Source organism: Coregonus clupeaformis, chromosome 19 (genome assembly GCF_020615455.1).
Source record: "Coregonus clupeaformis isolate EN_2021a chromosome 19, ASM2061545v1, whole genome shotgun sequence".
Taxonomy (NCBI): Eukaryota; Metazoa; Chordata; class Actinopteri; order Salmoniformes; family Salmonidae; genus Coregonus; species Coregonus clupeaformis.
In genome coordinates, this window is record NC_059210.1 from 19,493,275 (window position 1) to 19,521,043 (window position 27,769).

General features: G+C 40.4%; 1 protein-coding gene across 1 annotated transcript; it reads right to left on the minus strand.

Moving 5' to 3' along the window:
* Window positions 1-322: 322 nt before the first annotated feature.
* On the minus strand, window positions 323-19,888 carry th (tyrosine hydroxylase). The gene is made up of 13 exons (XM_041837640.2): window positions 19,714-19,888; window positions 19,045-19,248; window positions 13,938-14,112; window positions 13,434-13,522; window positions 13,045-13,112; window positions 10,067-10,117; window positions 8,839-8,984; window positions 7,479-7,614; window positions 5,493-5,562; window positions 5,206-5,262; window positions 4,963-5,058; window positions 4,520-4,653; window positions 323-890 (listed from the first exon to the last, which is right to left on the minus strand). The coding sequence occupies exons 1-13, from the start codon at window positions 19,801-19,803 to the stop codon at window positions 731-733; spliced, it is 1,476 nt and encodes a 491-aa protein (XP_041693574.1). The 5' UTR covers window positions 19,804-19,888; the 3' UTR covers window positions 323-730.
* Between the last annotated feature and the right edge of the window lie 7,881 nt (window positions 19,889-27,769).

Sequence of the window (27,769 nt, forward strand, 5' to 3'; positions counted from 1 at the left end):
TGCTATCATCATTACGGATAATCATGACTGACTACTGAATAATGATGAGTGAGAAAGTTAGAGGCACAAATATCATACCCCCAAAACATGCTAACCTCTCACCATTACCAATAACAGGGGAGTTTTTTGGGGGGCGGGGTATGATATTTATGCCTCTGTAACTTTCTCACTCATCATTATTCAGGATTCATTAATGATTATCCATAATCATGGTAGCATCTATATTAATTTAGAAGTGTTCAGAAAAATATTATATTCTTATTTACAATAAAAGTGACTCCAAAATGACACAATATATTATTCACTCGAGTATAGAGCCAAATTAAAAGTTTTAGCTTCACTGTCCAAATAAATACGGAGGGGTGTATACAGCGTTTACCATGAATGCAGTCTCCGCCAACGCAGGACCATTGCCTTTAAAATCCTCATTGTCTACTAAGCGCGATCGGATTGAATCCCGACATTAGTAAGCATGAGTACCAATGGATAATGCCCACACACCTGCTCAACATATCTTAGAGACATCACCAGATCAAATAAACCACATAATGTGAGCCTGTTACGTGTTTGGAAACAAGTACAGTGAGAGGTCTTAAGGTTGCCACTTAGCCAGCCACTTAAAGCAACAAATAAAGCAGCGTACTGTATGTTAGCACAAGAGAACAATGGTTATGTCACACATCAAAATGGCACAGAGTGGGACCAGCAGCAGTAGCGGTGCTGTTGTACATCATGCGAGCACATTGAGGGCATCTGTGAGCATCTTCAGCTCGTCCTTGACAGACTCCAGGCCTCCTCTGATCTTCAGGGGATTGTCGAGGACCTCTATGCTGTAGGTGTAGGGGTCAAACCGCACAGAAAACGGTCTCTTAATTCCAGCCACATATGATCTGTCAGGAAAAACACAAGGCAAATATAAAATATATAGAAAGTCTAGTATCTATTGATTGGTCAATATCTATCTATCTATCTATCTATCTATCTATCTATCTATCTATCTATCTATCTATCTATCTATCTATCTATCTATCTATCTATCTATCTATCTATCTATCTATCTATCTATCTATCTATCTATCTATCTATCTATCTATCTATCTATCTATCTATCTATCTATCTATCTATCTATCTATCTATCTATCTATCTATCTATCTATCTATCTATCTATCTATCTATCTATCTATCTATCGTGGCTTGCAAAAGTATTCAACCTGGAATTAAATTGATTTTTTGGGGGTTTGTATCATTTGATTTACACAACACCACTTTGAAGATGCAAACTACTTTTTATTGTGAAACAAACAAGAAATAAGACAAAAGAACAGAAAACTTGAGCGTGCATAACTATTCACCCCACCCCCTAGTCAATACTTTGTAGCGCCACCTTTTGCAGCAATTACAGCTGCAAGTCTCTTGTGGTATGTGTCTATAAGCTTGGCACATCTAGCCACTGGGATTTTTGCCCATTCTTCAAGGCAAAATTGCTCCAGCTCCTTCAAGTTGGATGGTTTCCGCTGGTGTACAGCAATCTTTAAGTCATACCACAAATTCTCAATTGGATTGAGGTCTGGGCTTTGGCTAGGCCATTCCAAGACATTTAAATGTTTCCCCTTAAACCACCCAAGTGTTGCTTTAGCAGTATGCTTAGGGTCATTGTCCTGCTGGAAGGTGAACCTTCATCCCAGTCTCAAATCTCTGGAAGACTGAAACAGGTTTCCCTCAAGAATTTCCCTGTATTTAGCGCCATCCATTGTTCCTTCAATTCTGACCAGTTTCCCAGTCCCTGCCGATGAAAAATATCCCCACAGCATGATGCTGCCACCACCATGCTTCACTGTGGGTTGGTGTTCTCGGGGTGATGAGAGGTGTTGGGTTTGCGCCAGACATAGCGTTTTCCTTGATGGCCAAAAAGCTAAATTTTAGTCTCATCTGACCAGAGTACCTTCTTCCATATGTTTGGGGAGTCTCCCACATGCCTTTTGGCGAACACCAAACGTGTTTGCTTATTTTTTTCTTTAAGCAATGGCTTTTTTCTGGCCACTTCCGTAATGCCCAGCTCTGTGGAGTGTACGGCTTAAAGTGGTCCTATGGACAGATACTCCAATCTCCGCTGTTGAGCTTTGCAGCTCCTTCAGGGTTATCTTTGGTCTCTTCGTTGCATCTATGATTAATGCCCTCCTTGCCTGGTCCGTGAGTTTTGGTGGCCGGCCCTCTCTTGGCAGGTTTGTTGTGGTGCCATATTCTTTCCATTTTTTAATAATGGATTTAATGGTGCTATGTGGGATGTTCAAAGTTTCAGATATTTTTTTATAACCCAACCCTGATATGTACTTCTCCACAACTTTGTCCCTGACCTGATTGGAGAGCTCCTTGGTCTTCATGGTGCCCCTTGCTTAGTAGTGTTGCAGAATCTGTGGCCTTTCAGAACAGGTGTATATATATATTGAGATCATGTGACAGATCATGTGACACTTAGATTGCACACAGGTGGTTTTTATTGAACTAATTATGTTACTTCTGAAGGTAATTGGTTGCACCAGATCTTATTTAGGGGCTTCATAGCAAAGGGGGTGAATACATATGCACGCACCACTTTTCCGTTATTTATTTTGTTGAATTTTTTGAAACAATTTTTTTCATTTCACTTCACCAATTTGGACTATTTTGTGTATGTCCATTACATGAAATCCAAATAAAAATCCATTTAAATTACAAGTTGTAATGCAACAAAATAGGAAAAACGCCAAGGGGGATGAATACTTTTGCAAGGCACTGTATCTATCTATCTATCTATCTATCTATCTATCTATCTATCTATCTATCTATCTATCTATCTATCTATCTATCTATCTATCTATCTATCTATCTATCTATCTATCTATCTATCTATCTATCTATCTATCTATCTATCTATCTATCTATCTATCTATCTATCTATCTATCTGTCTGTCTGTCTGTCTGTCTGTCTGTCTGTCTGTCTGTCTGTCTGTCTGTCTGTCTGTCTGTCTGTCTGTCTGTCTGTCTGTCTGTCTGTCTGTCTGTCTAGCCTACCTGCCTAAAGTTCAATGACAACATATTCTCATTCTTATTGTATCATTCAGTATGGATATAAAGGGTTCACCTTTTCTTCAGTAGAGGCCAACAACAAGAAACATTAATTCAATATGCATTGAATCACAGAAAACTGATTTGCATTGCACTGCAACTACATATTAACCCTGTACAGTCTAAGTCTCTAGAGGGCGATATCTATCAACCTAACATATGGAATTGTTATAAGATAATAATAACATGGACCATTTAGTTATTTGATTTTGTATTTTAGGACCCCTGTAGTTATAAAAAAAAATATATGTAAAAATTATTTGATGAAACATTGAATTTGGCCTTACTGCTATTAGACCATAGAAACCATTGAATAACACAGAAATACATGGCAAATAAGAGAGGCAAAAAATAAATCAGAAGGAATAAGGTTTTGAAGTGTCTGAGAGATATAGGTAAAGCTCAAGAAAGCATAATGTCAGAAAAAAAATATTGTGTATGATATTCTATGTGGAAAAACCCCATCCGCTCCCATTGGGTCCTTCGGGGCCTGTGAGTGTCATAGAGAAAAACAGACAACACGCGCGTGTTCGTGAGAATCGGGTCATATTAGTTTGTGGCTCAAACCGTTTGAACTTCACAGATATTTTTGCGAGAGAAACCGCTCTGGAAGATCCTCCCTTGTCTCACAAACACTGCTCTACCGCAGCTCCCATCCACCGCATAAGCAAATGTCTGGTATCGGCGGATTCAGTGGATTGAGATATGTCCAATGCCGGTAAGCTAGCAGGTAGATCGTTTAAAAGTGAAAAACTGATGTAAATGGGTAGAATAATAAAACGAATGCGAGACCGGATTATACGGGTTATACATGTGCGCTTGTAGGTGCATGCCTCCGTGTGTCAATGGATGTGTCTGAAATAAATAAATAAAATATGTCTTGCCTACTACTTACTAAGACTACATGCTGTGTACTTCAGTGGAGGCTGGTGGGAGGCGCTATAGGAGGACAGCTCATTGTAATGGCTGGAATGGAATAGTATGAAACACATCAAACATATGGATACCACATGCTCGATTCCGTTCCATTCATTCCATTCCAGCCATTACAATGAGCCCGTCATCCTATATCTCCTCCCACCAGCCTCCACTGGTACTACATACTATTTTGTATGTACAGTTTAATAAAAATGTATATTCAGTAAGCAACAAATATCAACATACTACTCATCCATACTGAGAAGGCATCATTTAATGCACAATCGCGCTTGTTCATTTTCATTCAGCTTTTAAAGGACGATTCTCTTCCTCAATAGTGTGCAGTGAATTCTACTTCATGAAAAGCCAAAATGAGTATGACATCCTGGCATACTATATTTTCAAAATGTCTATTTTTGCATACCCCAAAAGCCTACTATTTAGAACGCAAGTATGGTTATTCGGACACGACCTATGTGTGTCTGGTCCGCTACCTGAGTTTCTCTTTGGCATCTGTGAAGCTCTCAGAGACAAAGTATACAGACTGGTAGTTCTGGTCTTGGTAGGGCTGAATGGCAGCAGCCTCTGGGTCAAACTCCCTCCTCTCTGGCTCATCTGACAGAGCATGCTGGGCAAGACAGGGGGAGAGTGAGAGAGAGAGAGAGAGAGAGAGAGAAAGAGAGAAGGAGCGAGAGAGGGGGGAGAGAGGGGGTGGTTACTGTCTGGACAATGTCTGGATATTACTGGAATTCAACATTTAAATGAAAATTAGGTTAGGGGAGGTTTATTCTGTTCCACTATGTAGTCTATATGGAGGCTTATATCTAGGATTAAGATATGGCATGATTTTAGAATAGAGAGAGAGAGCGAGAGAGAGAGAGAGAGAGAGAGAGAGAGAGAGAGAGCGATGTCTACATGTCTAACACCATGTACTCACCACTAGCTCTCCATATGAGGAGAGGAGTCCTGCCCCGTAGGCTTTCACAATGCCACCCTGTTTACACAGACCAAACTCCACCGTGAACCAGTAGAGCTGAGACACACACACACACAGAAGGAGACATGCTTGCAAAGTCAGTCATGTTTCTACAGCTTTACACTTCATATGTTTTGCATGTGTGGTAGGAAGCGAATAAGGAATCAGGAATAATCCAAGCCATGTTGCGACAACAAAACGTACCGTTGACAGTTTCTCAATGTCTTCTTCTGAAGCACCCAGTGAAGCAAGGCCGATGTTCTGCAACAAACGTGATCTCTGTTAGCAAAGCATGACAGAGTATCATCTTTGGTTCATGGTATACAAAGCAGATAAGAGGCTGTTGGGTAGACAGCTCAAGTCAAGGTGCAGACCAGAGGCCCAACTCTCTTTCATTTTAGAACTGCTCCTTTTATTAATTTAATTGGGTTAAAAATTTCCATCTTCAGAATCAATAAAGTCAATATGGGTAATTTTGCAGAATTAGTCACCTGAGAAAACTGGGCGAACACCCGGTCAGCCAGAATGGGGACGTGGCCCAGGAGTTCGTGCACACAGTCCCTATGGCAACATCACAAAATTAATGTGACGATTAAATGCTAAATGCACACAGTCACACATGAGATGGAGACAGAGAGTGAGAGTAAAATGCCCAGTACAAATTTCCTACAATTATCCTATAGAAAGTGTATGATGCTGTCTCTATCTTAGAAGGTGCAGATAAGGAAGAGAGAGGTATAGAAAGAGAGATAGAAATGAAGATAAATAAATGATACAGGACAGAGAGCTGTATGGAGCATAGACCTGAGTTGAAATACCATTTGAAATCTTTCAAATACTTTGAGGGTCCATACTTACGAACTCCATCTTAAACCTAAGGTTGAAACATTTTCTCAAAATATGATACTTGTTAGCTTTTCCCATGAGATAACATGGCACATTTAACCACTATGCTAACATGACCAGCTGACCAGCATGATTATTTCCGGTTACGCATCAGCCAATCGAAGATCTTAGACAGTAGTAGCCACCAACCAATGGCATTTCTTAAAAAAGGTCAACTTGGCCACCAGAGGGATACTTTAAACATCCAAATTCAAGGTTTAGTTTGTTCTGCTTGGTCTGTAACAAGTGAAGTGTGCCAATATATATTGCATGATGCATCTTTGACTAGGCTACTAATGTTAGAACAAATTCAAAAGGCACGTTTTCGCATATATGACAAAATTCCAAGTTTTTTCTTATCCGTTTCACACCAAGGGCAAAATTGTTGTGTAGAAATTGGGGGGACGAACAGTAGACGGGAGTGCCGGGGGGTCCTCCCCCGTATTCTTTTAAAAAACATTTAAAAACACATTTCCTGCAATTCTACACAGTTTGACATAACTTATTATGCCTCTCTTGCAGGGTATTTTGAGGGGTATTTTGAAAACACAGTATAAGCGGAAGGAGAAGTGGAAGGCCTCCCGCACAAAAAAAGAAACAGATTTTTTTGGGGAGATAACAGCTAACTTCCTGCATTTCAACACATTTTGCCATAGGGCAGAGAGAAAATGGTGCAGTTTTATAATAATATTCTACACATTTTGTCATGAGTCTGAGAGAACATTTTGCAGTTTTAAAGCTAATTAATTAGAATTAATGTATCGCAAGAATCAATTTTGGCATGAAACCTCTCGCTTTGCCACTTCCTCTCTGTTTACACACACAGACACCAAGCCCCTCCCCATGCCACTCACAACAACAAAGATGTGAGATCACTTCTTCCAGTTAAATGTACACGTCTATGATTATTAGCAGTGTGTCTACAGGGCTGAAGAAAGATGCAGTTCCTCATTAAATGTATTCTTATTCTTAATTGTCAAGGTGTTGCACTTCTCTTTGCAACACACTAACACACTAAATGTAATTCTACATAAAAAAAAATCATAATAATCTAATCTAGGAATCAAACCCTTGCCGCAAACTGCAAAAATGATCAGGAGCTCACTACACTGTGAGCTATTTAACCAGTCATTCAAACACACATGATGTAGTAACTTTGATTAGCAGAACGTGACATTTGACTTCTGTTAGAAACGCTTTCATGAAAAACTGTTTGATCACGTCCAACTACGTCAACGTTTTTAATTGGCTGATGTGGAATTTGTTACGTTATAGTTAGTTACATGTAATTTGCAGCGTGCATGATTATGAGCAAAGTCATTATAGCCTATCATTTCACTTGGCTTTGCTGTACCGCAGCTGAAGCCTGCCAGCAGACTACCTACCAAAGGTTGCACTGTATCCAATACAATGTAGAAAAACGCAGATCAGCTATCTTTTTACGCGGGTATGGAGAACTACGATGTTATGCAAAGTTCAGATAGAAATATAGCATGTAGAATTAGGAATCACATCAGCTCTATTCATGACATTTCTATCTGCAACAACGTTTGCTATACTGAATGTGGCCATGGTGAAACAGTAGTACTCACGGTTCAGGGGAGTGCATGGGAGAAGAGGCGTGGCGTATATACTGGGTACACTGGAACACACGGAAGGCCAGACTGGCTAAAAAGTCTCTGGCAGAGAGGAGACCTGCCACGGGACGCAGCTGGAACCCTGTACACTCTGTGTGTGTGTGTGTGTGTGTGTGTGTGTGTGTGTGTGTGTGTGTGTGTGTGTGTGTGTGTGTGTGTGAGAGAGAGAGAACGAGACAGAGAAAGAAAAAAGAGAAAAAGGAGATAGTGACACATAAAAACAATGCAGTTGTCATGAGCAACTAACAGTCTATTTGAAGAGGTGGCCCTTACGTAGTGTGTATTCAGCCGGCAGAAAATGTATGTCTGCGGCACCTAACATTAAGCTAACCTTTGTCTCTAAACCCAACCTTAACCCTTACCATTTTCGACCCCTACACCGGTTGAATATCCACTTGTTTGCACTTACATGTATCTAATGTCCAATCAGGAGTGGGCTGTATTGAACATGCTATAGGCCAGTGGTAGTCACTAATATTTCTGAGGGACTTACTTTTGTGAAACAACTTTGCCGGGGGGTCGGGGGGTCACAAAGTGAAATTGATTCATACATAATATCAAATGGATTCACACATGATATTTAAGATACTATTAACATGGACCATCAAGGTTTAAAGTCTTTATTTAAGGACACGTTGGGGTATCAGAAACAAACGTGTAAAAATCATTGTATGAATCTTTTGAATCTGGCCTTATTGCCATTATCTCAATAAATGTTATAGTACAAACGTCAAATCAGGTAATGCTACATTTCAGTCTGAAGGAGAAATATGCTTTGGAGTAATTGAAATGCATCAGAAAGGTTTTGGAAAGTTGATGGTGATGATGATGATGATCAGGGATGATAATGAATATCAAGCAATCTTTGTGTATGATCTTTTGTGAAGAATCAATTAATTTCCCCCAGTCATTCTGTGCAGATTCTTCACTCTCCCTTCTAATGAGTCCTGCACAATTTGTGTGATAGATAGAAACAGAAACATGTTCCTGAGAATCGTAGCTTTCAGGAATGGAGTCAAAGTCGTTAATAGCTCCAACAGTTCAAAAACGATAGCCAAATTCATAGGAATATTTTGTTTTCAAGATGTGCTAAAAACACTAGAAGCCGCTGTTACTGTTCCGTTTGTCCCAGCCGCTAATAGCAAAGGTTACTAATGTAACCATGGTTCTATGAACTAAGTGGCGCATTCAGCTGACTGAGGAAAACACTTTCATTCAGATAATTGCTGGAGTTGCCAATGAAATTGCAGAGAGACACATGCGTCTTGTGAGAAGTGCAATGACTATGGCTGCTATAGGCGGTATGTATGAGTACCTCTGAGGAAGCGTGACACGTCCTCCAACTGGGGGATGTTGTCAGGGCTGTACCCACAATGTCTCTCCAGCAGGCGGAAGGCGTCCAGGTGCTCACTGCAGGCGTGGGTGGTGTACAGGTCCCTCAGGGTGCAGTACACCTCTCTCCTGTCCAACACACACACGTATGAGAACACACAGACACACATACATGCACGTATGCACACACACAGGGACACACACCAGAAAATGAACACACGATGGAACAAATATGTTGTAGATAAAATTGAAGATGAAGATGTAGAAATCTTAAAACACAACTGTGAGGCGTTATGGGAAAAGGATTGATTTCTAGGCATTTTCAAGACAGAAATGTTATAGAAGTCCAAATATATCCATAAAAAAAGACAAGACTTCTGTATAACCCATTTCCAAAATGGTGAGCTGAATGTGTGGCCTCTCTTTGATTGAGTTATGGCAGCATGTTGTCCTCTAGGTCAACTATAAATCTCTCCCAAACAAAACGATTTACTCTCTGATAATCGGGTTATCCAGGAGCAAGTCTACTTCCCAAATGGCACCCTATTCCCTATATAGTGCACTGCTTTTGAGCTGGGCCCATAGGACTCTGGTCAAAAGTAGTGCACTACATAGGGAATAGGGTGTCATTTGGGATGGGGCCAAAGTCTTGTACCAGATGGTTGACAGTCACTTCGGAGAGGTTCGGTCAAGAGACCTGACCACTTTTTTTGTTGTTGTTATTATATTGATCAAACACAATATTTCCGTTTGGTGGACTGAGTCAGAGTCCTCTCAGGTGCAAACAATGAACTGACATTTTAGACTGACATGATATCTGGGCAAATGACTTTAATCTGTGACATTTGCACATAAACGATTAAAAGCTTGTACTCTAGATTGCTTGATAGCACCCTCTCTCCGTGGCAAATCAGGAAAATAACCATTAAATCACCATTACCACTTTCTGAGTCAAAATCACATCTCATAAATGGTATGAAAAAAACACGTCTTTCTGCAAATGAACAGGTAAACAGAAGGCTGAAGCATATATTTATTTATAGCAGAAAGCATACAATAAACAAACCTTGCACGATAAGTATTGAGATGTGAAGAGTCATTGTAGCTCCCAGAGCTAATGCCTTAGCTTTAGTTCAATGGTCTAACACTGTCTTAAGGTTTGACTACTTATCACTGATTTTACCAGAGAATATAATGCTAGTGCCACTCACCATGTACCGATCTCCTCCTCTGTGTATTCTACTCTGGGGATGGGCTCTCCTCTGACAAAGAGAAGAATGAAGAATGAAATTAACAGATATACACCACTGTAGCGTCCTCATCCTGGATAAACCTTGTATCCACTTTTTTGATGATGTTAAAATGAAATGTTAAGTAGTCATTAGTCTCCATGTACTGTGAAAGTTTCATGACTCTAGGACTAATCAAAGTTAAACGCCTTGTGAATTTCTATTACTACATCACAGACCTTGAATAACTATAGTTTTTAACTACGCTTTGTGGAAAGTAACTATTTTTCCAGGGGAATAAATAGTTACTTTGGAGGTGACTACAACTATTTGAATACAGATCCGAAAAAAATACTACTTTTTAAAACAATTTGAATACAGATCTCAGAAAGTTACTACTTTTCAAAACGATTTTAATACAGATATCAGAAAGTAACTACTTTTGTAAATGATTTGAATACAGATCTGAGAAAGTAACTACTTTTTTTTTAAATGGCAGTGCTGTATCTGGAACTGCATGTTAAGATAGAAATAGAATGAATAGAGCACACCAAATCTCCTATACTATTCCAATCTATCTGAAAGTCATATTTGATATACACAATACATTTCTATCTGAACATTTTGTAAATGTCCATTCTCCTGAAAGTCCATTGCCCCAGGTGTACATAATCAAGTCTAACCAATTATATTTTGTACAGATAAGTATAAATAAGTTGTGAGGCTCAACTACTGTATGCCACTGAAAAGGTCTAAAGCTACAATACATGTTATGATACCTGGAAATACTGCACAGTAATTCAAAGCCATTTGCAAACATTGCAAACAGCAAGTTGGAGTTTTAGAAAAAACAACTTTGAACCTCTTTGTCCATCTGAGGGTAAATGTTCTTGTTTAAATCACACGCTATACCGTCTTTAAAGGGAGAGTACAAACTAACGTAATTTTCAACCTACCATGCATGGCTGTAGTTGATTCAAGAAGGCAGTTTTGGGATATTTTGTTTCCTTTTGACACTTAATAGCCATATTTTGTTACTGTTAGCATTCACAGGAACACTTAACATTAAACTGTTATTGTGCCTGTGTAATAAAGCTGTAATTCGTTTTGGAGCAACATTTTATTAACATTTTGTTACATAACACTTTGGTAATTGCATTTTAATTGCATAGCAATGAGCTGTACACTACTGTACAGGAATAGTAACTGTTCCTTATTTCACATATGTTATAACTCCAGTATTATGCAATTATACAGCGATTTCCAAAATGTTATGGAAGGGTTGGAACCTAAATTATTTTCCAATCATTTCGTTCTGAACAGAACCCCCCCAAAAACGTGTTCCTTTCCACTGTTCCGACCTGCAAAAAAAGACAAGTCAAGCCTATTGCACAACATGGTACTCAAATTTTGCAGGTGGGGAGAGAGTGAGAGAGGGATCTTGGCTAGATGGGATCTAGCTTTTGTCAAATTAACGTCAGATTTGACCTTTCGTAGGAGAACTTCCGCAGCAGGTTAGGAGAATTAACGTACCAGGTTAGGATAATTAAGTTAAGGTTAGGAAAATGGTTAGGGTTAGCTAAAATGCAAAAAAAACTAGACTTTTGACGTTAATTTGACAAAAGCTAGATCCCTTCTAGCCATGACCCGAGACAGGGTTGAGAAGGAGGCTTGAAGCAATGGGCATCTTGTCTGAATTAGCTAGGTCCACAGAATTATACCTAGGAGGAGCGGATTCTATGGAGGAACTTTGAATGTCCTTTGAGCTAGCTAGCTTACAAGCTTGAGCTAGCTAGGTAACACGTTTATGTGTGCAGCGCGACGCTACAATTAAAAACACTGCTTACCTTTTTGTAAGAGGTCAAACGTGATAACTAGGCCTATAGTATCCTTAACTTCCATTGAAAAAGTGAATACATTTTTCTCTAGCTAATTAAAAATGCCTCTCCCAATCTTCTGAATTACGCTTGTAACGTAAGTACAGTAGCCTAAACACGTACACTGGCAAAGATTTTTAGCTTGCAGCCAAACACTGAAATATGTTTCTGAGTGACAGCGTGAGGGCTTTGCATCGGTGCATTGTTACGTTTTTTGGTGGGACTAGAAAAAAATGCCTGGAATGTAAAAGAACGTTATTAACCAGTTCCCATGTTTAAAAAAAACAATATTTCTGTTCCGGAACAGTATGGATGACTTTCTTTCCCAGTTCCGTTTCTGTTCTTTTCCGCATTTCGGTTCTGTTCCCTGAACCGGTTCAAACCCCTGGTCCTATGTAACACCAATGTTGCTTTTGTAATAGTCACAAAGTTACTACACATGTATAAAAACTTGATGTCAAGTGTTACTGTATTACCTTATGCCTCACTCATTTTCAAAATATATTTATTAGTCATCTTGAAGCTGCAAAAGTGGTCTACTACTAATGTTGACGTGATTCCATGTCCCTCATGTATTTAATTCTATAGGCTATATTAAGATCCATATCTAAGAGCCTTCCAAACCATGTGCTCATGATCATATATTTAGACCAACTAACTGTTCATCATCAAATATTTGGCAGCCATCAAATTATTATTACTTTTTTTATAACTTGCATATATATTCAAGTTAAAATATTATTTGATTTTCTGAGAGGTATTCTAAATATTTTCAAATATGATTTGTTTTTCTGAGACCTGTATTTGAATATCAAAGAAAATAGTTGCCCTTTAGTTAAAACTCTATATAAAATATATTTGACTGCCTCCAGTATTTGAAAAGTTGGTACTGTATTTTCAAATAAACTACAAAATACAACTACAGTATCTTCTGCCCAGGTCTGCTATATAGCAGAAGATTGAAAAAAAATATATATTCCTGAAAAGTTTACCTTTTGGAGATGAGAAATCTAATTTCTTAGGGCTAATGTTTAAAATGAATAAATGTTATAATGAGATACGGTATAATTATTTCTGGCTTACTGTTTATATCTGAAGGCAATGTCTCCAATCATCTTCCTCCTCTGCCTATAGACGGGATCTGTGAAACCCTGTACAAAACCGTCACACAAAACATGAGTAGAGGCCCAATATCTACAGTGTCACATTTTATAATAGTGTAATTATATATATATATATATATATTATATATTAATTAATTATACTGTTATTAGAAATATGGCAGCGTTATAGCAATATAATAAGGTTATTCTTTGATGTAGGCTCAACAACTGTCAAAACTTGTGAATTGCGGCCAAAATGTTAATAATAATAATGTAATAACAATGTAATAACAGTGTAATAGCAATGTAACAATGATATTCTGTCTCTACACAAGCAACTAGAGTGATTGTTTCCATTCATTCACTCACTGGGTGTTCTTGGTCTAAATCTGGATCAAATTTTGTGATAAGGTGGTGACATCTGTCCAGCTCTGAGATTTTCTTTGGGAACCAGTGAACTGAAAAAAGACCGTAAATGTGTTTTCTTTTACAAACATTATTCTCTTTCCATGTATATCTTTCATTCTTGTCACTGCAAAACACGTAATGCACACAAATGTATGAACAAAGCCTGCCATCTGTCCCAGATTAATAGATTTGGTCAACTCAATAGTATGACTAATAGGTGACCAGCCAGTCAAGTCTTGGGATTCAACAGGATCATTCAACTATACTGTTTCTGAGATTTTGTGAGTGTAAAGATGGTTCAGCTAGGTTACATTTGGGTCGTACATCAGCTATACCATATTAGATGGCCTTACATTTGATAGCTGCAATAGTTTTAGCCTCGAGTTCCACAGCATTGTGTATTCTCACCTGTGCTCGTGAGAATAGTACAGTTTTAATAAAGTGCATTATGCAGAAAATTCTCACATTTTACTTCTTTGGTGGTTTTGACGTCCTCTGCGATCCTCTTGATGGAGCTGATGAGGGTGCTGACATCAGACAGGTGCACCTCGCAGCGGACAAAGTACTCCAGACCCTCCAGGCTGTCCCGGGGCTTCCTGCAAGGCCGCGTTTCCAAGTGGTGGATCTTAGCTTCAAACGTCTGTCAGGCACAACATATATATCTCTTAGGCTCTTCTCAGTTGCTCAAACATCTATCCTTTCCTCGTGTACTCCCCTTCATCTGTACAGTGGTGGAAAAAGTACCCAATTGTCATACTTGAGTAAAAGTAAAGATTTCTTAATATTAAATTATTCAAGTAAAAGCGAAAGTCACCCAGTGAAATACTACTTAAGTAAAAGTCTGAAAGTATTTGGTCTTAAATATACTTAAGTATAAAAAATAAATGTAATTGCTAAAATATACTTAAGTATCAAAGGAAAAAGGGAAAGTATAAATAATTTAGAATTCCTTATGTTAAGCAAAGAAGACGGCACCATTTTCCTTTTTTGTGTGTTAATTTACGGATAGCCAGAGGCACACTCCAACACTCCAACATTTACAAACAAAGCATTTGTGTTTAGTGAGTCCGCCAGATCAGAGGAAGTATGGGAGACCAGGGATGTTGTCTTGATAAGTGCGTGAATTGGACCATTTCCCTGTCCTGCTAAGCATTCAAAATGTAACGAGTACTTTTGGGTGTCAGGGGAAAATGTATGGAGTAAAAAGTACATTATTTTCTTTAGGAATGTAGTGAAGTAAAAGTAAAAGTTGTAAAAAATATAAATAGTAAAGTAAAGTACAGATAACCCCCCAAAACTACTTAAGTAGTACTTTAAAGTATTTTTACTAAAGTAGTTTACACCCCCACTGCATCCGCCCTACTTGAAAAGTCTGTCAGGCACAACATACTTAGGCTCTTTCTCAAATGCAAAAAAATCTGTCATCTCCTCATCTCCACCCCTTCATCTGCACTAACTAGAAAAGACTTGAGATGAAAACAATAATATTATTTTATGGTGGAAGCTCATCATTAGACTGGTTTTCACCTGGTTCGTTCTTGCAGTGAAGGAAAGGAGGTGAGGAGATTTTCAGATGATTGAGAACAAACCTTTATGATAGAATAAGAAGGGTTGGAGTGATAGAGAGAGGAAGGAAGGGAGGGATGGGTGGTAGGTCTAGCCAAAGGTCTGAGGTCAGAACACATTTCTCCGGTAAACTGCATCGGTCAATTGCAACCAATGGGCAGAACTTAACCTTTTATTGCAGTGGGCTAAATCAGGGTCACACAGAGTGTTTCTTGGTAGTTGTAAACAAATCTACTTTGAAACGAAAGTATACACCTCAAACACGGTTATGGGCTTAAAAAAAAAAGAAAACACCTGTACCATGTCAGATATAGAGTTGAAATGTATTCAATTTTGAGTTTGCATCCCAATATTAAACTTTATATACAGTTAAAGTCGGAAGTTCACATACACCTCAGCCAAATACATTTAAACTCAGTTTTTCACAATTCCTGACATTTAATCCTAGTAAAAAGTCCCTGTCTTAGGTCAGTTAGGATCACCACTTTATTTTAAGAATGTGAAATGTCAGAATAATAGTAGAGAGAATAATTTATTTAAAGTTTTATTTCTTTCATCACATTCCCAGTGGGTCAGAAGTTTACATACACTCAATTAGTATTTGGTAGCATTGCCTTTAAATTGTTTAACATGGGTCAAACGTTTCGGGTAGCCTTCCACAAGCTTCCCACAATAAGTTGGGTGAATTTTGGCCCATTCCTCCTGACAGAGCTGGTGTAACTGAGTCAGGTTTGTAGGCCTCCTTGCTCGCACACGCTTTTTCAAGTTCTGCCCACAAATGTTCTATAGGATTGAGGTCAGGGCTTTGTGATGGCCACTCCAATACCTTGACTTTGTTGTCCTTAAGCTATTTTGCCACAACTTTGGAAGTATGCTTGGGGTCATTGTCCATTTTGAAGATACATTTGCGACCAAGCTTTAACTTCCTGACTGATGTCTTGAGATGTTGCTTCAATATATCCACATAATTTTCCTTCCTCATGATGCCATCTATTTTGTGATGTGCACCAGTCCCTCCTGCAGCAAAGCACCCCCACAGCATGTTGCTGCCACCCCCATGCTTCACGGTTGGGATGGTTTTCTTCGGCTTGCAAGCCTTCCCCTTTTTCCTCCAAACATAACGATGGTCATTATGGCCAACAGTTCTATTTTTGTTTCATCAGACCAGAGGACATTTCTCCAAAAAGTATGATCTTTGTCCCCATGTGCAGTTGCAAACCGTAGGCTGGCTTTTTTATGGCGGTTTTGGAGCAGTAGCTTCTTCCTTGCTGAGCGGCCTTTCAGGTTATGTCGATATAGGACTCGTTTTACTGTGGATATAGATACTTTTGTACCTGTTTCCTCCAGCATCTTCACACGGTCCTTTGCTGTTCTGGGATTGATTTGCTATTTTCGCACCAAAGTCTGTTAATCTCTAGGAGACAGAACGCGTCTCCTTCCTGAGTGGTATGACGGCTGCGTGGTCCCATGGTGTTTATACTTTCGTACTATTGTTTGTACAGATGAACGTGGTACCTTCAGGCATTTGGAATTTGCTCCCAAGGATGAACCAGACTTGTGGAGGTCTACAATCTTTTTTCTGAGGTCTTGGCAGATTTCTTTTGATTTTCCCATGATGTCAAGCAAAGAGGCACTGAGTTTGAAGGTAGGCCTTGAAATACATCCACAGGTACACCTCCAATTGACTCAAATGATGTCAATTAGCCTATCAGAAGCTTCTAAAGCCATGACATCATTTTCTGGAATTTTCCAAGCTGTTTAAAGGCACAGTGAACTTAGTGTATGTAAACTTATGACCAACTGGAATTGTGATACAGTGAATTATAAGTGAAATAATCTGTCTGTAAGCAATTGTTGGAAAAATTACTTGTGTCATGCACAAAATAGATATCCTAACCGGCTTGCCAAAACGATAGTTTGTTAACAAAACATTTGTGGAGTGGTTGAAAAACGAGTTTTAATGACTCCAACCTAAGTGTATGTAAACATCCGACTTCAACTGTACATCATAGAAGACTGAAGTATAACAAAACTGTTTGACATTGATACACCGGATTTTCACAGGTTAAAAAAAATACAACGGTTGATTAATTATGAAATTATAAAAAATATTAATAACGTTCCACCCATGAGGCCACTAGAAGGTGCTTCTCGTAATTAGACTGCAGAAAAGGGCTACCGCATAGCTGCACGCACACCCGTCATGGGCGGGCCATAGGGGGCCGGGCCCGCCCCCCAAAATGCTTGTGCCCCCCCACTTGAGGGAATTTATTATTAAATATATGTACTGTAGGCTAATAATAATTGTGCCCTGCCCTCCCATGCATTTCATATGCCCCCCTTAAGACTGAGGTCTGGCGACGGGTCTGGCTGCACGTCAGTGCAGGATTTCTTCAAACGCGAGGCTAGTAACGCCTCTATCAGACCTACAGTGTTATGCATCAATACTGCATAATAAATTCTGCAGTCAAACTTTTTTCATGTAATCCAACATTTGAGTGGATATGTGTGCAACAAAAATTAAACATTCACCTTTTCCTTACTATCCTGTCAAGTATACGCATACAATTTGATGCATATGTTGGATAAATACACCGTATGCACCACACAAAACACAGAATGCACTGCAACTGCCTCTGCAACACAATGCTGCAATGCAAACGCAGCGTTCCATTGGAAATGAATGTACTTCTGGTGTACCAAAACGTTAACTACGCTGACTGTCTGTTCAAGGCGTAAAGGGAGATTACATGTTTTGCGTGTTAAAACAAACTTGCTTGCAACAAAAAACCCACAAGAATAAACCAGCACATCACTTGATCTCATGTGTTATGTGTCAAACGAGTCTGATACCAGACAGCTTCCTCTAGGTTCTCTACACCACACCCCCAATGAAATAGTGACCTATCAGGAACATAAAAAATATCGCAAGGCTGGTAATTCATCTAAAATACCAGTAATAATATAGGATTATATTTCCTACAAAGATTTCATCTGAAATGTCAACATAATAAGAATATAGCATGTCATTTTAAATAACTTGATGAGACTACTTTAACTCAATCATGACCCACTGGGCATAGACATCAGTTCAACATCTAGTTTTGTTTTACATTTGGTTTAGTTGTCAACTAACGTGAATTCAAAGTGAAATCAACGAAACATTTCACCCTGTCATTGGATTTACTTTAAAAATTGGGTGAAAAAATGACGAAATTCCCTTACATTGATGACTGACTTTTGGCAAATTAAATCAGTTTTCCACGTTGATTCAATCTTTTTTTTATGACGTTGAAACAACGTTTATTCAACCAGTTTTTTGCCAGGTGGGGATTTGCTTGATTAGGTTAGCCTACACATTTTAAGATATGGACAGTTCAGGGATATTTTATTTTCCCTTGATAAGAAATGACCATACTTTAAAACAAGTTGTTGTTGATAGTAGGCTACACCATGAAAATATGATCAGAATTGAATCATTCCCACTCAGGAAATCTATTTACGTATAATCCTTGACACCTTTGTTCAAGGCTCCAACAATCTGCTGTGCATAATTTGACATAACATTAGAATTTACCGAGTTGCCTCTCCTGAACCCAAATGACATATTAGACAGAGTGATGTTGCCTTGTCGGCTGGAAAATCAACAAGGAGAGCTGAGAACAATCCCTAATAGTCTTAGGCTACAACATTTTCCTCACAATTTACAACTCCAAATTAATAGCCTTCTTGAATATCTCCTATCATCTCGAATATTCATACATATTTCTACTTTCTAAAATCCTAGAAGATTGTGTAAAATATTTATTCCACTATCCATTTGAATAAAAAAAGTATTACTCTCCATGATCATTCTTGGTTTGTGTTATTTGGTAGACTATTAAGTTAAATTCGATGTTGTTTATTTTCAAAGTTAAACATCTCACTTGAAATACTTATTTTTTTTAATAATCCCAAATCCGATTTTTTTTTACAGAAAAAGGCATTGCTCATCGTTCGCACTTACCTCGAACACCTTGAGAGAGCGCGACAGTGCTGGGGTCTTGGAACTTCTCAGCGTGAAGAAGAGATTGAGCAGAGCTTTTCCATCCTCTTCTTCAAACACGATCTGTTCAGTCGCTTCAGCCGCCTCTGCCGCGGCTGCCGCCGCCTCTCGCTCCTTCCGCGCATCCTCGATCAAACTTTGTCGTCTCCCAATGAATCTTGGAGACTGCGCCCAAAAACATATTGGTCTTGAAACAGCTTTCTTGTTATGTCTGTGAACAGATTTAAACTATCTCGACCACCGACAGCGCACAAGACACAGCCCATATATAATTGGAGACTGGAGAGCCATGCTTACCTCGATGGAAGCATTTTACATCTCCAAAAACGCATAAGAACGCCAATGCAGTCTAAGAAAACCTGCCGCATAGCTCAGTCTTAGTGATTTAAAAGCCGAGCTGCTAAACAACAATAAGTTATTTTCCTATATAAAGTTACAGTTTTCCCAACCGCTCCTGCATTATAGTTCCCTCGCCAATGAGCCAGGCTCTCTGCGCGCATTGAGGCAACATATAAAAAAGTCCAAATAAGATTAGCAAGTGACACTTATAACAATAGTTCTGACCACTTCGACCCAACAGTTGAGCATGATAGGGCTATATGGAGTGGTAATAAGAACTTTACTCCTTACCGTAACAGAATCAGACCTCTCGAGCTCGGACGCTGCCCTGCGCATACTCTTCGTTGAGGAAGAAGAGCTGCTTGAAATTGGCATGTTCATATTCTCGTGTGTGTAAGATAGTGTGTCTTTGTGTGTGATGCTCCATGCACTGCGTTGACTCTGCTTGGTGCGCGCGGAGTCTTCCCCCCCCCCTGCGGAAGCACTTGCCTGTCTTATTTATTTGGGGAGGGGGGAGGATTTGTTTGTCCTTCCTGACGTCAAGCATCCCGTTCTCGTTATCAAACAACACAGCATCCGACACATGCTCCCCTATTTGCTTTAATTATTATGTAACAGAGCAAGTGGAATTTTAAAAGCCATTTTCGTGTGGTTTCGTTTTGGTGTCCTAATGTAGCAAGAAAACGTATATTGATTTCCAATCATAGCTGAGGGAAGTAGGGGTGCGGAAGGTTCTCATCACCCCCTGATAAATTGAAATAATGTGTCCTAAATTATATAAATACTCCTGTCTGAATTTGGGCAGCACATGCACCAAATATCGAACAGTTTGTTGCATTGCTGCCATATAAATATTATTAAATGCCATTTAGCAGACGCTTTTATCCAAAGCGACTTACAGTCATGCGTGAATACATTTTTTTTGTGTGTGTGTGTATGGGTGGTCCCGGGGATCGAACCCACTACCTTGGCGTTACAAGCGCCGTGCTCTACCAGCTGAGCTACAGAGGACCACAAATATAATCCATAGCACCCAGCTAGCACATAATGTTCTGAGAACAATATAATTCTTAGCGCTTGGTGAGAGCCTGTTTGTCCTATGGTTATTTTGCATACAACCTTCCCATAACGTTTCCTACAGGTTTCTTCATGGTTCTATTTAAAGTAATACTCTCAAATTGTGCTGTTTTCGATGGATGGGTCCTGGCCTCTCGGGGGCCTAGGGACCCGGGGGGACAGGGGTGGTCTGCCGATCCGTGGGATGACAAACCAATTTGGGATGGGGAGGGGCTTTAGCAGGGGCAATAGTGGAGAACAATTGGAGGGTTACTTAGTAGCAATGCAAATATCATGGTACAGCTATATGGACATTCAATCACTATGGTATTTTTTATTGGTAAATTTACAAACATATATAATGATAAATACATTTGAAACTTGTATCTCATTATGGTATGTGGTGAAATAAGTATAGCCAGTTATAATTGTAATGGCTTAGCAGATAATAACAAAAGAAAAATCATATTTACATGGCTCAAAGAGAAGGAATATAATATCTATTGTTTACAGGAAACTCATTCAACAATTCTAGATGAAGTTGTGTGGAATAAGGAATGGGGGGAGGTTGGCGAAATATACTTCTCCCATGGGCAAAGAAACTCAAAAGGGGTGATGATATTAATTAACAGTAATTTCGATCCGAATGTGCAAATTGTCCAAACAGATACGCACGGTAGATGGATTATTTTAAATATGTTATTGGACCATAAACAGGTATCACTGTAAACCCGAATGTTCAAAATAATTAATTGTAATAAGTAGTGTAAACTTAAAATGTTCTTAAAAGTTGTACTTACTTAAAAATGTTGAGTGCCAGTAGCAATTTTCTTCTTTTTGAGTTTATTGAACTTGTAATTTTTGAATAATATGAACATTTTTCATTTTTATGTAACTGCTACTTAAAATAAAACATTTTTTAACTTAAAACTATATGGATTAAACATGAATTTATGTCTTATTTTGAAAGAACAAATACATCAAATCAAGAACGAATTGAGAATAAATCAATTGCATCAGATAGATTTGTATATATAAAATATCACACACACACGTGTATATACGTTTATAAATAATTAATTGTTAATAGTTTGCTTGTTACAAGGTTGGCTAGTTAATAAATTACATATATGCGCTCACATATTTTATTTTGTAGTATTTGCGTGCACTTCCTCTTCAGGCAGCAGACCGGAGCCGAGGAGAAGAGCGGGAGACCGGAGGGTAACACACAGCTCTGCACAAATGAGTTGTGAATGTAAGAAGTAACATAAAACTTGCTTGAATGTTTGTTTCTGGAGGTTCAACGTGTTTTTAAGACGGACAAAGTGAGTCACGTTAGCAATGTAAAATGGTTAACCGTTAGGTTAGCAAGCTAACATGCAAAGTCATCCCGCCAGTTAGCTAGCTGTATAGGCTACATGGCTAGGCTAATGTAGTTGTAAAAAACTGGTTGAGCCCAACGTGCAGCGGTGGATAGTAAGGTATCATGTACTGCTCAATAAAAACTCAAAATCTGTGCTGGAGCTGTGTCAGTGTTGTGAGTGAAAGCAGAAGCTAACTCCACGTGCTAACTCCAATTTGTTATTGCTATGATAATAATTTATGGATGCTACCAGCCCAACGTTACCTAACTTTGACATATTTGTGTAATAAAATGTTTTGAATAGTCTAACAGGCATCTTACACATCTACTTTGTTTTAATCAATGTTGGTGTAGCTATATTGTTGTACACTTTTAGTATGAGGAATATGACTGCAGTTTTTGATAGTTCTGATGGAGGTTTAAACTTCATGACAGGTGTCCTGTAAAATAATATTTTTTTGTGTGTTTTCAGGTTGCTGCAACAAATATGACTTGGCACTGTAAATTGTGTTCAGCTTCTTTTACCACTAGAACATATTTATTTAAACACTGCAGACTGCAGCACAGCCACTTTTCAAAAAATTAGCCCACTCCCATGCCTCCATGATGATTGCATGTGCACATTTCAGACAGTTAGTGCACTGAGTACTCATCTGTCAAGATATCATACTCAAGAACATAACAGCAATGCAAAGGAGATTCAGGAACTTGTGACTTTCAAGTGTCCTTTATGCACATTTCAGCAACCTTTTTCTGAGTCTGTACTCCGCAGTCACATAAGAACACACTTAAAAAAGCATGAGACAGTGGTATGCCCATACAAAGGTTGTAACTATAGCACAAATGTATACACTTCTTTTAATTCCCATAAAAGTAGAGTGCATCAAGCGAGTCTTGCGTCAGACTTTGGTAGTGACATTGTCTATGAACATACTCAGAATCTCCAAGCCACCAACTCTAACGTCACTATTGATGTGGATGAAGAGTGTCCAGTTCAGAGCACAGAAATGCAGGATGATGAGCAGTGTGATACTTCAAAACTAAAAAATCAGCTCAAACTTAATGCAGCATCTTTATTTCTAAAGATGCAGGCTATCCTTCATGTGTCAAACACAGCTTCACAAGAAATAGTTGATCACTTGAATCAGATCTTCTCTTTATCTCAGCCATTGATCAAGGATGCAATTAATGATATATTGCAGAGACATGGTCACAATATCACAGATTCCACACTCAATGAAGTTGTCAGTGCTGTCATGGACTCTAATGTTGTATTTAGTGCAACCTCCAAAGGTGCAGAGTTGTCCTCTTATAAGCGAAGGAAGACATTTATAGAGCACAACTATCCATTGGTAATGCCAGTAGAGTACCATTTAGAAGCACCTGGTCATACCATCATGTATGTTCCAATCCTTCAAATGATTCAGGAGCTGTTTAAAAACACAGATATCCTGAACAAGATCAGAGAACCAAACACTGAGTCTGGTTATTATGTGTCATATCGTGATGGCTCTCACTTCCAGGAAAATTAGTTACTCTCAACAGAAGATCTACACCTAGCAATACAGCTATATATTGACGATCTTGAAATCGCTAACCCTCTCGGCACATCACGTAAAGTTCACAAACTTTGTGCTGTATACTGGGTCCTAGCAAATGTGCCGCCCAAGTATAGATCAGCAATGCACACTATACAATTGGCCATGCTAGCTAAAGTGACAGACCTCCAAAAATATGGATATGCAGCTGTACTTGCTCCACTGGTTCGTGATGTTCACACACTTGAACAGGATGGTGTTTTCATTGAATCTGTTGGTCAGAATGTGAAAGGCACCATCTTCTGTGTTTCTGCTGACAATCTGGCTGCACATGGGTTAGGTGGCTTTTTGGAGTCATTCAGGGCAGATTATGTTTGCAGATTCTGTATGGCCACAAGTGAACAGTTTCAAACAACTGAGGTAAAAAAGGAGGAATTTGTCCAGAGAACCAAAGCGAGTCATGACATTCATGTACAAAATGTCCTCCAAGAAGAGAGTTCAAGCAGCCAATTTGGGGTTAAAGGTGATTATGTCTTCCGTGAGTCACTTGAGCACTTCCACCCTATCACAGGTTTTCCTCCAGATCTACTACACAATCTTTTGGAAGGAATCGTTCCAGTTGAACTTGCACTTTGCATTAGAGAAATGATTCGGCTTAAGCACTTCACTTTAGAGTATTTGAACCAAAGGATCACATCATTCCCATATCAGCACACTGATAAAGTAAATAAACCTCATCCAGTTCTCAAAACATTCATGACCCGGAAAACAATTGGAGGCAACGGGCATGAAAATGCCACGCTGCTCAGACTACTTCCGTTACTTGTAGGCAGTAAAGTACCAGAGGATAATGTTGAATGGGAGGTTTTGATGGACTTGAACGAGTTGGTGGAATTAGCATTGTGCCCATCATTTTCTGATGAAACATTGGACTATTTTGTTTGCAAAATCAGTGACCACAGACAGATCCTACAAGAGGCTTTCCCTGAGTTTAGGCTTCGTCCTAAACATCACTATGTGGAGCATTACCCCACCTTAGTTAAGTGCTTTGGGCCCCTGGTGCATGTTTGGACCATGCGATTTGAAGCTAAACATCGCTTCTTCAAGAGAGTGGTGCATGACGCTCAAAACGTCAAAAATGTCTTGAAGACACTGGCAATCAGACACCAACACATGATGGCATATCACCTTGGTTCACCATCGTTTTTCAAACCAAAAACGCAAACATCCAGGGTTGACTCTGTTTTGGTTTCAGCTCTACCAGAAGTAGCTCAGGCTCACATTAGAGGACAAACAACTAGTGACACTGTCTATCGTACATCAAAGGTGACCATTGATGGCACAGTGTCACGCCCTGACTCTAAGGACTCGTATTTGTTGAGTCAGGGTGTGATTTTCCTTGTTGTGAATATAATGTGGTGATGTTCTATGTTGGATTTTCTAGGTTTAGATCTTGTATGTCTAGATCTATGTTGGCCTGTGTGGTTCCCAATCAGAGGCAGCTGTTGCTCGTTGTCTCTGATTGGGGACCATACTTAGGCAGCCTTTTGGCACCTGTTAGTTGTGGGATCTTGTTCCGTGTAAGGTATGTTGTGTGTATGCTACCTTGGACTTCACGTTTCGTTTGTTGTTTTGTCGTGGTGTTTATTCGTTAAATAAACATGTTGGCTTATCACGCTGCGCCTTGGTCCGTCCCGTTCATAAACGATCGTGACAGAAGATCCCACCAAACGAGGACCAAGCAGCGTGTTCAGGAGCAAACGCCGGGAATTAAACAGGAGGTGACTTTAGTAGATGTCCTCCTCGGTTGGGGGAGAATTACGGAGGAGCAGGCCGTCCGCTACCGGAAGGCGATGAAGGAGGATGCCCAGGTAGGAGAGGTGAAACGGCGCCAACAGTGCCGACAACGGAGACCCGAGAGGCAACCCCAAGAACATTTTGGGGGGGGGCACACGGTGTGGACGACGAGGCAGCAGGAGGCAGCGACAGGGCGGATCTGCAGGTTAGGAGAGGAGGCCACCAGGTTAAGGGGGCTATTGGTTCAGAGGGAGCAGGAGTTATTTGGTCAGAGGGAGGAGCTACAGGAGGCTATAAGGGAGAAGGAGAGTGTAGAGGCACGGCGAGAGGAGCAGAAGTTAGGAGTTAGGCAGCAGAAGGAGCGGGAGTTTATAAGGGAACCCAGTCCCGCTCCTCGCACCAAGCAAGTGGTGCGTGTCGCGAGTCCGGCCCGTTCCTGATCCCCGCACTAAGCCAGTGGTGCGTGTTCCCAGTACGGCCCGACCCATTCCTGCTTCCCGCACAAGGCCAGTGGTGCGTGTTCCCAGTACGGCCCGGCCCGTTCCTGCTCCCCGCACTAAGCCAGTGGTGCGTGTTCCCAGTACGGCCCGACCCGTTCCTGCTCCCCGCACTAAGCCAGTGGTGCGTGTTCCCAGTACGGCCCGACCCGTTCCTGCTCCCCGCACTAAGCCAGTGGTGCGTGTTCCCAGTACGGCCCGGCCTATTCCTGTTCCTCGCACCAAGCCAGTGGTGCGCGTCGCCAGCCCGGCCTATTCCTGTCCCTCGCACCAAGCCAGTGGTGCGCGTCGCCAGCCCGGCCCTGCCTGTTCCTGCCCCCCGCCAGTGGTGCACGTCGTCAGCCCGGTCCGGCCCGTTCCTGCTCCACTCCGGAGCCAGAGCAATCCGCTCCACCGGGGTCCAGTCCAGCTCCGGTCAGCCGCTCCACTCCAGAGCCAGAGCAGTCCGCTCCACCGGTGCCTGATCCAGCTCCGGTCAGCGGCTCCACTCCGGAGCCAGAGCAGTTCGATCCACCGTCGTCGGGTCCAGCTCCAGTCAGCGGTTCCAGTCCAGACCCAGACGTCAGCCCCTCTCCAGGTTCGGGGTCTCCCACACCAGGGTCCAGACAGGGCTTGGTACGTCGTGGGTGGAAGGAGAGGGGAAGCAGCGCGCCGAGGTCCAGACCAGACCAGGGGCGCAACAGGGAGGTGGAGAGTAAGTGGTGTTCACGCCCGGAGCCGGATACGCCTCCGAGGCGGAATGCCCACCCGGCCCCTACCCTGTTATGTTTATGTGGCGCGGTCGGAGTCCGCACCTTTGGGGGGTGTACTGTCACGCCCTGACTCTAAGGACTCGTATTTGTTGAATCAGGGTGTGATTTTCCTTGTTGTGAATATATTGTGGTGATGTTCTATGTTGGATTTTCTAGGTTTAGATCTTGTATGTCTAGATCTATGTTGGCCTGTGTGGTTCCCAATCAGAGGCAGCTGTTGCTCGTTGTCTCTGATTGGGGACCATACTTAGGCAGCTTTTTGGCACCTGTTAGTTGTGGGATCTTGTTCCGTGTAAGGTATGTTGTGTGTATGCTACCTTGGACTTCACGTTTCGTTTGTTGTTTTGTCATGGTGTTTATTCGTTAAATAAACATGTTGGCTTATCACGCTGCGCCTTGGTCCGTCCCATTCATAAATGATCGTGACACACAGACTATACCAGTGGCATGTTTGTGTCAGTTGGAATCAGTGGGGGACTGTCAAAATGTTGCAGACTAACACAGATCTACCTTGTGAATCACAATGTTTATTTTCTCTGTTGTGATTATGACTCCTGGTATGTAGAGTATCTTCGATCCTATGAGCTGTCAGCCATACAGGGAAGCCTGTCTATCCACCTGCAATCTGACTTCAATGATACAATCCCACTCTCTGCATACAAGATTGATGGCTTGCTGCTGTTGACTCCCAAGAGGTTCATACAAGTGAGACAAAATTAAGACCACTCTATGGTAAATAATTCTTCATAAAATCATTAATTGTTGTTATTGGAAAATGTGCTCAGTATAATCAGTCATTATATAAATCAACATTAGGGCTGACCCAAAACAATCAAAGCTTAGAAGCTTCGTTCATTGCCATGGTAATCGATCATGAAGTCTGTGATCGATAAAAAAAATAAAAAAAAACACCGGTTCTCATTGGCAATTGTTACATTGAAATGAGTAGGCTACTTGGCATTCTGGAAACCTGCCTGATAAGTTTTGGAGACATGCAGTGTTTGTTTTGCCATACATTCATTATGTCCGCCAGGGCCTCCCCCGGCCGCCGAAGCTTAGATTAAGATCGATTTTATGTCCACGAATAATCTATTGTCTAAATATGGTAATCGGGACAGCCCTAATCAACATACATGACCTGCATTTTGGAATTGCACTCTTTGGTAACACATTCTAAAGAACATGTCTATAATGCATTAAAAGCACAAATATAACTGGCTAATGTTATGGTAGTTATAATGTACTAGGGAACCCAGGTCTCAGATTTTTCTTTCAAACACTGTCACTTTGGCATGGAGGTTGTAGTGTATGGAGATTATGACTTTGCTAATGTTTTCAAGTGGA